Raw genomic sequence first — 12,319 nt, 5'->3', positions numbered from 1 at the left:
TTCACTCATAGGTATTTACATTTTTTTAGATTGACAATAAACAAAGATGAATAGAGGAATGGGTAAATGAAAGTAAGAGACAGAATACATATTGTGATTAAATACTTCAACTTTTGTTGTTTCTTCATTCAAAATCAGGATGTGTAAAGGCAAGGAGTATTTAGATAGGTGCATTCAAATCAGCAGAGATTCAGAAACTTTAAGCTTAAGCAATCTCTGAATCATTAGCAATTATCTTTCAAGAACACAGGCAGCAAATATTTTGGAAACAACTTCAGAATTCAAAATCCTCTGGATAAAATTGGAGAGCAGTCAAAAATCAACAAGATGAAAGTTGGTCATGGGAACTGCAAAGCATTACATCTGGGAAGGAAAAATCATATGCTAGAATAGAAACAGAAACAGAAGTGGCTATGAAGCCTGTGCTGTAGAAGAAGGATTTTAAGGATACACAGAACCATGAAACTGCTAACAGGTAGCAAAAATACATCTTGGAAATATTTCTATGTGACAGTGTAAAGATGTCAAACCACCCTGTTTTGTACACTGTCATTGAAATCTCAATTCCAAGACTGCCTCCATTATGTTTTGATTAATATAATTTAAGAATAAAGACAAGCTTGAGGGAGTCTAGGAAAAAAATGACAAAAATAATAAACAGCTTTGGAGAATATTACATATGGAGGAAAAGTTGAAGGGTGCACTGAGTCTAAATCACAATTAAGGAAGGAAATGATAAGAAATCTTTTGACACGTAGTAAGTCACTGAAGAGTTACATTTCCAGTAGAAAAGATTTCTTTTATATACTGATCATTAAAACAACCTGACTGTAAAAATTAGATAACTATTGTAACAGTCTATGATTTTTGTAACTGTCTTTGAGAAAATTTTCAGGACCATTTAGGGAAGGTATTGCCAGGACACACTCCAGCCTCGGAAGAGAGAGAGCTTACAGATGTACTCCTGGTTCCTTCTCAATCTACACTTTTGCTATTTCCACAGTTTGTGTTTTGATCCTTTTTGAAGAAAACAGAAACACAGAATAGATTTAACAATAAATGTAGGCAGTTTGTGTAAGCTGACTCAGAAAATAAACCTTTAGTACTTAGAATGGTAGACAGCTCTAAGTCCATGTTACTATTTAAGGTTTTCTTCACGCTACTGAGATCCATTGCACATCTGATGACATACTGATGTGCAAGATACCCATCAGTCCGTGAGGTTTCTACCAAGAGCATCACTTTCACTATTATTACTCAGAGTAGTCTCTGAAAAACTGTAGTTACATGGCTACAATGTTGTTACTAAAGAATCACAGCAAAAGAGATGAACACGGAGTTCATCAACCTGTCACTTCTTTTTCGGACTGTCAGCAGCAGAAGAGGAATTTGATTAATACAGTTATTAATCTTTATAGATGGAGATCTGAGAATAGAATGTATTTCAGATAACTGACTTCCCTGAAGCTCTGTTGGGTCAAGCATGTAATGAAACACAAAACATCGACCCTCTGTGGAAGAGATAAGCAACAGAGATTTATAGCTTGGGTAACAACAGCAGGACTCAGACTTGCTGGAGATATATAAAGCTATGTACCTAAGTTCCAAGAAATCTAAGTTCTCTCCTAGGAAACTGCAATGAAAATTAAGCCTCTATGAGTGGCCAAGCTGACATGGCAAAATCATAATGCAAATTCCCAAATATGATCTCTGACAATAACCCAGGAGAGCTCTTTATTGCTATGAAGCAGATGGCATCAGAGAGGTTATTCCAAAAGAGAGACTGGATAAACTGCCACTGAGGAACGAGGCAGTCAAGCTTCAGGAGCTGTGGAAACATCATTATTCCCACAATGACAACATACCCACCTCTCTTCCAGAAGGAGGAGAGGGGCACAGGCAACCCAAAGAGACATTGGGAAGCTATTCCTTTTTACTCTTCATTTAATGTTATTTCACACAAACACATTATTCGCATTTTGGGAGCAGCATAACTCAGCTCTGAAAGGCTGGGCATGCACATGTGCCTTTGCTCCTACACACACACCCTCACACACAGCCGGACAGGATTTGGGGTTATGCAGGATGTTCCCTTCTGCTTCCCAGTCACACTGCCAGAATTGAAGATATTACTATTGCGTGCTTCAGTAGCACAGGATCAGTAAGAATGTTCTGAACCAAATGGATTTAAATCACCTTTTTCACAAGCGAGGTGGAGATTGTTATGCTTTTTGGAACTCAGTTTTGTAAAAGAACATGAAAATTGAGATGAATATCATTGCAGAACGTTCCTTCCTTCCCCTGTGCTGAAGAAGAGGTAAGTGGGCTGATGAAAACTGCTCTTTGTTTTCCAGCAAAACATTTTAAAGGTTCAATGAGCTGACATTTTTCAGGCATTTGGTTTTAGTATCTTGCATTTAAGTAATAATTTATTAGTTGAGCATATATAGACACTCTGCCCAAAGAGACAAGGCACACAAGTGTGTTTTTCCTTAGTAGGCAGATTCCTTTCTATTTCCATACACAGGACTCACAGAACAGATCTGAAAGCTTCTGGGGATGGGTAAGGAGGAACAAAATCCTAAGTAAATCAAGAAACAGAGAAGAAAACTGGTAACTATCTTCTTTCAAGTTCTCTATTCAATGAAGATGCTTAGATTTAAGCGTCAGAACAGTAATTTCCAGTTTAATTCTTAGCTCAGTATCTTCTCCTCCTTTTCTGTACCATAAAGAAAGGCTCATGTACCTTGGATTATTTCTATTTTTCAAATTAAATCATGTGGTTTAATAAAAAATAACCGTATGACCCTCATAAGTAACCTTTTTCTTAATCAACCTCAAAAAAGTCTCTCTAGTACAGAAAATCCATGAGTTGAACACCAGTGTAGGCTAGGAGACCACAGAGCTTATATTTTTACCCATACACTTTTCTATCAGCCACTATCAGAGAAAGGACACTGGGCTATACCAGCATTTGATCTGACAAAAAATGTCTGTTCTGTTATTATCTCTGTTTACAATCAATTCCATGTTCACATGACAGACCACAGCTTTAATAGTGGTAAAGAAAACCACAAACAAAATACATATAAACTTTTACTTTAAGCTCTTCAATACATCCAATTCACAACAGTATAATAAAGAAAATAATCTGTTAATTTAGAAGCTCTTTTTGCATGACCTACCGTGCAGGACCAGATGGCTCCTCTCTTGCTGAACTTAACACAGTTTTAATTATGAGTTCCTAAAACAAAGAAAGAAATATTCACTGATTTACCATAACTCCATGATATGAAGCATCAGAAAATTAGAAATTTACTACAGCACACACAGGCATGTTGCTTAGCTGAGTCTCTAGGTTTGTGGTCAGATGGATTGTTTCCTTACCACTACTCCAAGCTTATAGTCTGCCCCAGATCCTCACCACTGTGCTACCCCAAGAATATCCCACAGGTTACTGTGGTGATTAACCATTTATCCAATTCCTGCCAATACATTTCCATAAAATATCAAATGTTTTTAAAAAAGCCTCCTTAAAGCTAGCTTCTGTGAATAGCCCTGAAGGGTATTACTTTAAGGTTTAAACAAAATTATACTAATTTAAGAAGTGTTTGGAAGTAGTTGCAGAACAAGTGACTACAGTGCCTTAAGAATGATGTCAAAAAGAATTCTGACTCATCTGCAGTTAAATATCTGTAAAGCTGTAGGTTGCTCTCAATAAAGCTCAAGTAAACAGACATTATGCAATAAAAGTGAGAAAGAAATTGAAAATCAGTCCCCAAAAGGGAGCAAGGTGTAAAGCAGCTTCCAAGCCATCATCTGTCTCTAAACTGAAACAGTTTAGAAACTTATTTGGAGCCTTTCTTAGACATAGTAATCATACCTGACACACATACAAGAACCAAACCCATGAAGCGAGCTCTGCCGGTTGCAGTACACCAGCACACTACTCAGCTCTGTATTATGATAGAGAGGGTAAGGTCTCCACTAATCTTTGCTTTTTGTCTAAAAGAACACACTGATGTACAGAGGTTTTCTAAAGCTCCTAGGAAAATGGGGAGATTTCACTGGCTGTAAATTCTAAATAAATTAAATAATGTATCTAGAACCTCTCTCTCTTCTCCTCCTCAGATGATTAAGTCTGTGAGACTGCAAATAGCCATAATGAAAGTAGGCTTGAAAAGGTGAGATAACACATCATTTTCTTTTACAAACATATGAAAACGCTTTATTATTAAGTTACCAGCAATTATAAAATATGTTAAGTAGTATAAAGTTTGACAAGATTTATACTCTATTTGAAATGATATCTGAAAAATTTAAGACTCTTAAAATTTTAGTTAATATTTCCTGGAACAACATCATATTAAACATATAGCTGGTAGCTGAACACCATCCAAATATTAATAAAATTCCTACTTTAACATCCGTAAACTGAGACACAGCAATGTCAGGAATGTTTGGGTGAAGAGCTGGTAGTTCATGATATAAGTTGGGAAAACAGACTAGAGATCCTAAAAGAACTTGTGCTTCAACTCTTGGTGCCTAAAAAAAAAAAAAAAAAAAAGGTGGGAAGAAATTTATACTCTTACAGCAATCAGGAAGCTGACATTTCCATTTGCCTTAAAAGAGCAGAACAATGGCTGAAAATCCACACAACTATTTTCTTTCTCCTGCAAAATCTGTAGACCTGAGCAAACCGAGACCACAGCCCCATGGATTGCTATTCATGCACAGCCCACGTTCCCATTTTCCAAGAAGGAAGCAGAGGAATTGTTAGGAGTACAGACAAATGACTGTGCTGCTAACTGGGCTCAGGTCTTAGGTTCAGCTAATTGAACAGGACACAGAAAGCTACTGGACATGATGTGAGACATCGCTGGATGCAACAGGTAACAGCATAAGAAGCTGACAGAAGTTTCAGATAGTACCTCGAGGGAGGTGGGCTTGCCAGCTGGTTAAAGGGGGAATGATATGAAAAACAGTCAAAAGTCTCAGACAATTGGAGGGGAATAGTGAGGAGCTGTGACAGAGCACTTTTTTTAAAGTGCAGATAAATGGCAGTCACAATTCCAAGAACTCCAAAGTAAAAGAAAACTCTGTTTCCACAGTAATTTCTTCACATATTTTTTTGGAGAGGACTTGCATGTGTAGTGTTCTAGAATAAGCCACTGACACTATCTGTATTTGCTGACCATTAAACTGACTTCTAAGGACAAGTTAACGCCTTAGTCAAGGAAGAATACTGTTCAGTTTTCTCTCAAACCCTTTCCACTCACAAATAAATGAGAATGAACTGATGAATACTTACATTGAGGAAGGAAGAAGCAGCTACCCGTCCTGCTGCTACAATGAAATCCATAATAAGCATGGTGGCACCAGGCAAACCAAGTGAGAAGAACTGAGGAGAGCAGTGCTTGATGATTGTATTGACAATATCCTTGCAGGAGAAAAAGGGAAAAGAATGAACAATGAATTAAAAAAAGGCAGATATTTACCAAAGCTAGACAGTAAAAAAGTGAGAAAGTGAATTCGCTGTGACAATTAAGACACTCCTTACTGAGCAAAGAGTAGCATAAAAATATAAATTCCTTAAGTATGCCCATATTAATGGAAGTAAACTGTGGCATACTTTATAGATCAATCTAACCTCGGAAACTATTGTAAGAAGTTGGTACCAGGTCACATTTTATAGTCATTTATATTTAGCTTTTAAGAGTTCCATAAAGGATTATTTAATTCATTTAAATATGTATAGAAGACATATAGTGAGATAATCGTCTATTATAGTTTCTTAACAACATGCTTAAATCCTGTCCAACAAGTAATATCTGACTATAATCTTAAAAAAGGTATTAGTTACTTAGGTATAACTGTACGGAACCAAAATATAAACAAATAATTGAAATGAAATGTTTTATAACATTTTTGGTATATAGTTATTCAACACAGTATATTATGTGCTTGTAGACTTAGTGAGACAGTTTTTAAAATTAATGTACGTGATGGAATTTCTTCAAAAGTATTGGAAAATGTATAAAATATTTTAATTATTAAAAGACATCCCTAGTTCACAGATAGGCAAAAAAATAACACTTATCTCCATCGAATAATTCTCCAATAGTAGTGCTATCCCCCTAAATTGCAATATGTTATAGGAAGATTTGAAATCCAACCAGAAAAGCAGTGTATCTGGTTGTTAGAGGACAGTAACGAGATCTGTCCTATCCATAGCCAACTGTGGAATAATTTTGGACTAGTTCTGGTTTGCCCAGTTAATGAAAACAGGGTTGTTTCAACCTTTGATCTCCCTATGCCTCTAGCTGCTCCTTAAAAAAGTTCACAAAATCAACTTTTTCACGCTTCTGATGCAAGCCTTTAAAAAGCCATAGAATATTTTCAGACTTATTCCTATTAAAACCTGTGAAAGAGATCTACTCCCACTGATTACATATACTCAGAATGTCTGCTTGCTGGTTGCTGTACTTGCTGTAGAAATAAACTACTCCAATGTAGTGAGCACAATTTACTTTCTCATGAGCTAAACTGTTGCATCAGGGAGCAAGTAAGAACAGCAGACCTTACAGAGATCTGATTCCTTCTACTTCTTGCATGCTTCAATCTGTAATATACAGTCAGTTAAAAAATACCTTTATTGCATTTGTATGTGCTTGAAACAGACTGCAAAAAAAGCGTTTTTGATTACAACCGGGAACATAAGGGTCATTTATAAAAGCTGAGAAGAAGTATCAGTCACATAACCGTTTTCAAAGACAAAATTAAATTATTCAGCTGAAAATACATTTACTATTTTCTGTAAAACAATTCTATTTTGAGTTATTAACCTGAATTTCATAATTAAACTTACCTGATCAACATGAAGAAGTCCACAGTGCATTATATTGTAGAAATGTGTTAAAAAATCCCTGTTTGGAGAAACATCTTGTCTTCGCTTCATTGTCTTACAAATGAGTTTATAAGCATGTAGCTTTCCTTGTTTGTATTTATCAGTCAGCATTGTTGCCTACAGTTTTAGAACAATATTTATTATTCATAAATAAAAAAAATACATTAAACAATCTTCTACAACTACATGAACTTTTATTTCCCTTTCACTGCTTTACCTTGAAGAGCCATGGTGTTAAAATTCTCAGTGGTGGAATCAAAACTGGTGGAGATGGTGAAGTTAGGTTATCTGTTGAAATACCAAGATTGTCTCTTATCTGCAGTTATTAAAAACAAAACAAAAAGACAAACATTTAAGGGAAATATATAAAGTGGTGGATTTTTTCCTTCTGAAAATCCTGCCTTATCAGGTCAGGTTAGACAAAAGGTTCACTTCTTTTACCTTGGCCAGATTCTGCCACAATTCGCACAGGTAATCAAAAACCTGGGCATGAATCTCTGGATCCATGATGCTGTTAACATCTCCCAAAATTCCTAGCATTCGCCTCCACATGACAGTAGCAACATCTGCATGCCATCCTGTAAGTGTTCCCCCAGCCATCACGCTGCAACATTCTGAGGGGAATTCACTGGTTTCTGTAATGGAAGAAGAAAGTATGGTGAGATCTACCTCTCCAGAGAAAGAAAAGTTCTGATATAACTATTTCATACATATTTTTCCTAAAACAAACAAACAAAAAAAAACCAAAAAAAGATTAGGCTTTCAGAGTAAGATATTTCCTACCCATTCAGCCATCTGGAAATATTTAACTACGTCTACTTTCAAACTCGGTAGAGGAAGAATTTTCCGTTTCTTATATTCTTTCCATAAGTAACATTTAAGGTCACTTTGGGAGCCTTAACACTGGTCTGGTGGACCTAGTAAGGCCACTTCTTTTGTAAGTGCTGTCTTACATTCTTTGGAGTCAACAAATCTCCCGAACTCCACTTGTCTGCTTCCAAGTAAAATTACACTTCAACTTTACATTATTCCCAATAAAATAGCCAGATGATTTTCCTTAGAATCTACTAAGAATGTATTTTATTGCAAATTGAAGTGAAAGGCGCGACTAAACTTGTCCCTAGCTACCATTCTTTAAGCTGTAAATTTGCATGAGTGGAGAAGCAACATCCACTAGCACAACAGTCTAACTTTCACCCAGCTCTCTCTACGCATCAGCATTATACAAATGAATGTTCTTTTTTAGGTGAAAGATGTTTAATCTAGTTTTTCCATAGAGAGAAAACTTCGACAGATTACGATAGTTTACATCCACTCAGCTCACACTTAACTAGCTGAACAGACACATTAAACTAGCTAATGAGCCACAGTTTTAAAGCAGCAGGCATCCAGAATCTCCTTTCTGCCCCTCTCAGACAGATTTTCAAAACACCTCAGCATCAGAATTTGCGGAGATCTTCTGAAAAATCTCACAGCTCCTACAGGCATACAAAATCAAAATGACATCTGAATTCAGCCTAATCACATAGCCTCTTCTTTTGAAAATCTGGACCACTGTGATAGAGACACTAATGGTTTCTAGCCTGTAGATTTCAAAGTACAAAGCAAAATGATGTTACTTCTGTCCATCAATTGGCTACTTAAAGGAAAAGGGTCTGAAATACACATCAGACACCCTTCTGTTTCCATGAGACCAAACATGGGAGAAATGGGAAACTCGTATTTATAAAGTGAATGTATCTTAGAATTCAATAGCTAAGATAGTGGAGGTAATTATAAATTTGTTCAAATATGAAAGGGAAAACAAGCAATATTTCAAGAAGAAATTATAACAGTACTTTAAAATTGTTACTTGTCTTATTAGTTATACATCAATGATAAAATGGTCTATGGCAGGACCACATACCAGCTTAAGCTGCCACAACTCTAGGCGTCAAAAAGAACTATTATAAATGCGTGGACTATTAATCTGCTGCTAACAGTTCTAATAAAATGCAAGATAAAATGCAAGAGGTTTTTGTTTTAAATCATCATAATTTAGTATTTTCAGAAGTGCAGACCCAATAGCCTTGTACAGGATTGTCTACAACTAATGTAATACTAGTTACTCCACTGTACGGCATTGGAAAGAAAAAGAGAACAGGTTTATATTTTCTATTCCAGATATTGCCTAGGTCATCTGGCGTCTGTAAAACAGAGTGGTGGAGCTTCTCATCCAGCTGCAGATCCTTCTGCTCAATATGATCTGCATGAAGAGTGGCAGGAGAGGGTGTCTGTGATCGGGATCCAAGAGCAGATTGGATTGGAGAAGCACTTTCAGAGCCTGCAAATGCAATTTTTAACAGTTACCTTAATAGCCTTTTCTATTTTCTTGAGCTACTGAAATGTTGTCTAAACATAGCATTAAAAGAAATCTCACTCCTTTTATATAATAAATGTGGGCAAGAAAAGATATAAAACTGAAAGCAGATCTCTCTGTGAATGGTGCTCTGAAAGAAAATTAATTACATGCAGGAAAGCTGAGAGATGAATACCAGAATCAGATAGGTAAATGGATTAACAGAGCTCTATATTAGGCCCAAATAATTTCATATGTGTTTTTTTCTGCAGCACTTTCAATGTTCTGAACCAGTCAAATTTTTCTCCATATTCACTCATGTAAATTTCTCTCCAGCAAAGCATTTAAACAGAAAATTTCCTGGAACAACTGCATTTCCAGGTTTATGGATGCATGTAAATTAATTTATGAACAAAAGCTCAAACCAGTAGCTGACAATTTTTTATGTTTATCTGCCAATTGGGCTGAGAAAATCCATATAGAGGCAAACTCCTGTAAAGTTAGAGGAATGTTATTTCCTCTAAGACAGAAAAATAAAAGTGTTAGAATAGCAGTGCTGCAAAGGCATTTTTCCATGATCACCACTGAGCAGCATCCTCTCCAGGCAACTATTTGGCCTCCTCTACTAAGAGATCCATGGAGAGGAAGCAGGTACTTGTACTTCTCTTCAGCACTACCTTAGTTTTATTTCCTGAATTTGCCTAAAGATTATTATAAAAAGCCGAGTTTGGTCAGAACAGCCAGATGGCAGAAAAAAAGAGAACAGATATTCACCACATACTTCCCTATACATCAGCACACATTAAATGGAAGAACTCAAACCTATTAATTCTAACTCTTAGATAAATGTAACTGGGACCCAAAAATATTGTAATGATATGTGAAGTTCAGTATTAGAGATAAACTGAACTTTACAGACAGAAATGAAAGACTGAGTCTTTAAAAATAGTAATTTTCCCAAATGATTGGCTGTGAAGTGTTCTTTCTTTTAAAGAGAACAAATTGTTTAAGGAACTTGACAGAAAATGTCAGTGTTATCAGAACAGAAATCGTGGTAAACAAACTTAATTACATTGTTAAACTGCAAAGGTCTCTATCTGATTTAAATGGCAAAGGCAATGAAGCTTTTTGCCATCAATTTAAATCAACACCTCTGCAGGAGAGACGGACGCTACTGACACACAGACCACGGTTTCACTCAACAGGCAATGATACTCTCCCCTCGCTACTGATCACTTGTTTTCCAAACGCTCACCAAGATAATGTAAAATACACACTTTAAAAGATGTTCAAAGAAATCTTTTTCTACATCTCCTCCACTCTGCTCACTAAGGGAGGACGAATCAAGGGAAAGAGCAAGAAAGAGTGATGGGGAGGAGAGAAAACGAGGGAGAGTGGGATACAGAGGGAAAGAGAAGGAATGAGATGGAGAGAAAGAGCAGGTTGGGGGCCAGGAGGGGAAGGGGAAAGGGAGAGATGTTCACATGATAGAAGAGAATAGACAGAAATAACTATTGAAAATTTGCTTAACTACTGGAGGCTTCTAAGAAGCAATAAAGATACTCCAGCATACATGGATCCAAATTTGACAGATACTATGACTTCAACTTCTTCTAGAATGAGTAAACAGCAATCAATAGTAAACTCAATCACTTGCTAAGAATGTGAAATAATGCCGATAAACCAAGAAGAAATTTTTCTTCCAAAAACCTTCAAACCAGAACTATCTAGAACCAGGTTGTTTTCCGAGCAGCAGAACCACTGAAATCTCATTTTTACAGTTGTGTTTTGAGGATGAGTTTCTGTATGGGTTTGCTGATATCTAATATAGTGAATTCACATTGCAGCCTCCCTGTCACGGGACTCTGCATACATGAAATTTTCACTAGCTAGCTGCCTATCTTTCATAAAATTTCAAAGCAAAGAATGTCTTTCTGTTTTGTTCTTATATGTCAATTTAGCAGAAATTAGACAGTGGGCTCCAACATTGTTGGGGGTGTGGAACAGTCAGACAGAGACAGACAGTGAAATTAACACAAGTCTTGCTTCCTCAGGAAACTCAGCTGAAGTTAAATGCACGTGACACAGAAAAGCTGCCTCTCTAAAACAGTGGTCCAAACAACAAGAAGAGACAGCCACAAAATCTCTCAATAGACAACTCAGCCATAATTGTAATCTTATCAATTCAATTACAGAGCAAACTTCAACAAAAACACCAAACAGCAATTAAATTATTACCATATTAAAACCAAACAAACAGAAAAAGAACATGTTTTCTGCTAGGATTTTCAACAAGCACAGAGCAAAGAGAAAAATGAAGGGAACAAAAGTCACACTGAACATTGTTGAACAAGCTGAACAACAATGTCCAAGAAAGCTAATGCCACGCTTCTTTCAGCAGAAAGGCGATTTTAGAAAGGGAAAATTGTGGCAGGGGAAGTAAAGATGTCTTTCAGTATCTCTGAAAATGCACCGTTTGGTATCTCACAGAGAACAAGGCACTGTATGTAGGGATAAGCTTTCACAGACAAACAGGTACTTGTTCCCAGGTTTGTAGGAGGAATGGTAGCGCATAACAGTTATGGAACAAAGAGCAAGAAAATGACTATGGACATCTTTACTTCTCATTTACAAAATCTGGGAAGAGAATGTTCCTCCAAATACTCCTCAGAGAGGAAGATTCTCTCTTTCAGAACGAGCCCATTCAATTTGGGTTAACTGTGTCACTTGGTGGTTGCTAACTTAAAGTGTTATATTCTCTCTTTCTCAAGAAAGAGCTGCAAAGTAAACTGGTGGAGCCTCAAGTTCATCAACTGAGACTGTGAAACACTGCTTCCTAGCAGGCTTATTTTTTCATGAAAACAACAGGGAAAAATACAAAAAGAAAAAGAATTATTAGTTTACACAAATGGAAACTGATCTTACATGACACAATAAATAACATTTTGCGTATTAACAGCTCCCAGTTACACGACAGACAATACAGAGAGAGGTTAAGATGGATGTATATAAAAGAATCCCATGATACCTCAGTGTGATACATGGGTTTGAAAGAACACTGTCAAAGCCTTCAA

General features: G+C 36.5%; 1 protein-coding gene across 13 annotated transcripts in view; it reads right to left on the bottom strand.

Annotated features, from left to right (window-relative positions):
* Positions 1-12,319, bottom strand: part of RALGAPA1 (Ral GTPase activating protein, alpha subunit 1 (catalytic)) — a 123,929-nt gene that overhangs the window by 62,072 nt on the left and 49,538 nt on the right. For 12 of the 13 annotated variants that reach the window (XR_001412007.1, XM_014941778.1, XM_014941781.1 and 9 more), the window contains 7 exons: positions 9,078-9,230; positions 7,349-7,542; positions 7,125-7,223; positions 6,869-7,024; positions 5,312-5,440; positions 4,420-4,545; positions 3,186-3,244 (listed from right to left, as the gene is read on the bottom strand). Coding sequence is in view for 12 of the 13 variants with exons in the window: in XM_014941778.1 (XP_014797264.1) it covers positions 3,186-3,244; positions 4,420-4,545; positions 5,312-5,440; positions 6,869-7,024; positions 7,125-7,223; positions 7,349-7,542; positions 9,078-9,230 (916 nt within the window). In the remaining variant the exon portion in view is untranslated. The remainder of the gene's footprint in view (positions 1-3,185; positions 3,245-4,419; positions 4,546-5,311; positions 5,441-6,868; positions 7,025-7,124; positions 7,224-7,348; positions 7,543-9,077; positions 9,231-12,319) is intronic. The other variant, XM_014941790.1, reaches the window with a different exon arrangement.

Source organism: Calidris pugnax, unplaced genomic scaffold (assembly GCF_001431845.1).
Source record: "Calidris pugnax isolate Ruff unplaced genomic scaffold, ASM143184v1 scaffold56, whole genome shotgun sequence".
Taxonomy (NCBI): domain Eukaryota; kingdom Metazoa; phylum Chordata; class Aves; order Charadriiformes; family Scolopacidae; genus Calidris; species Calidris pugnax.
This window is presented reverse-complemented; position numbering and strand designations above follow the sequence as displayed.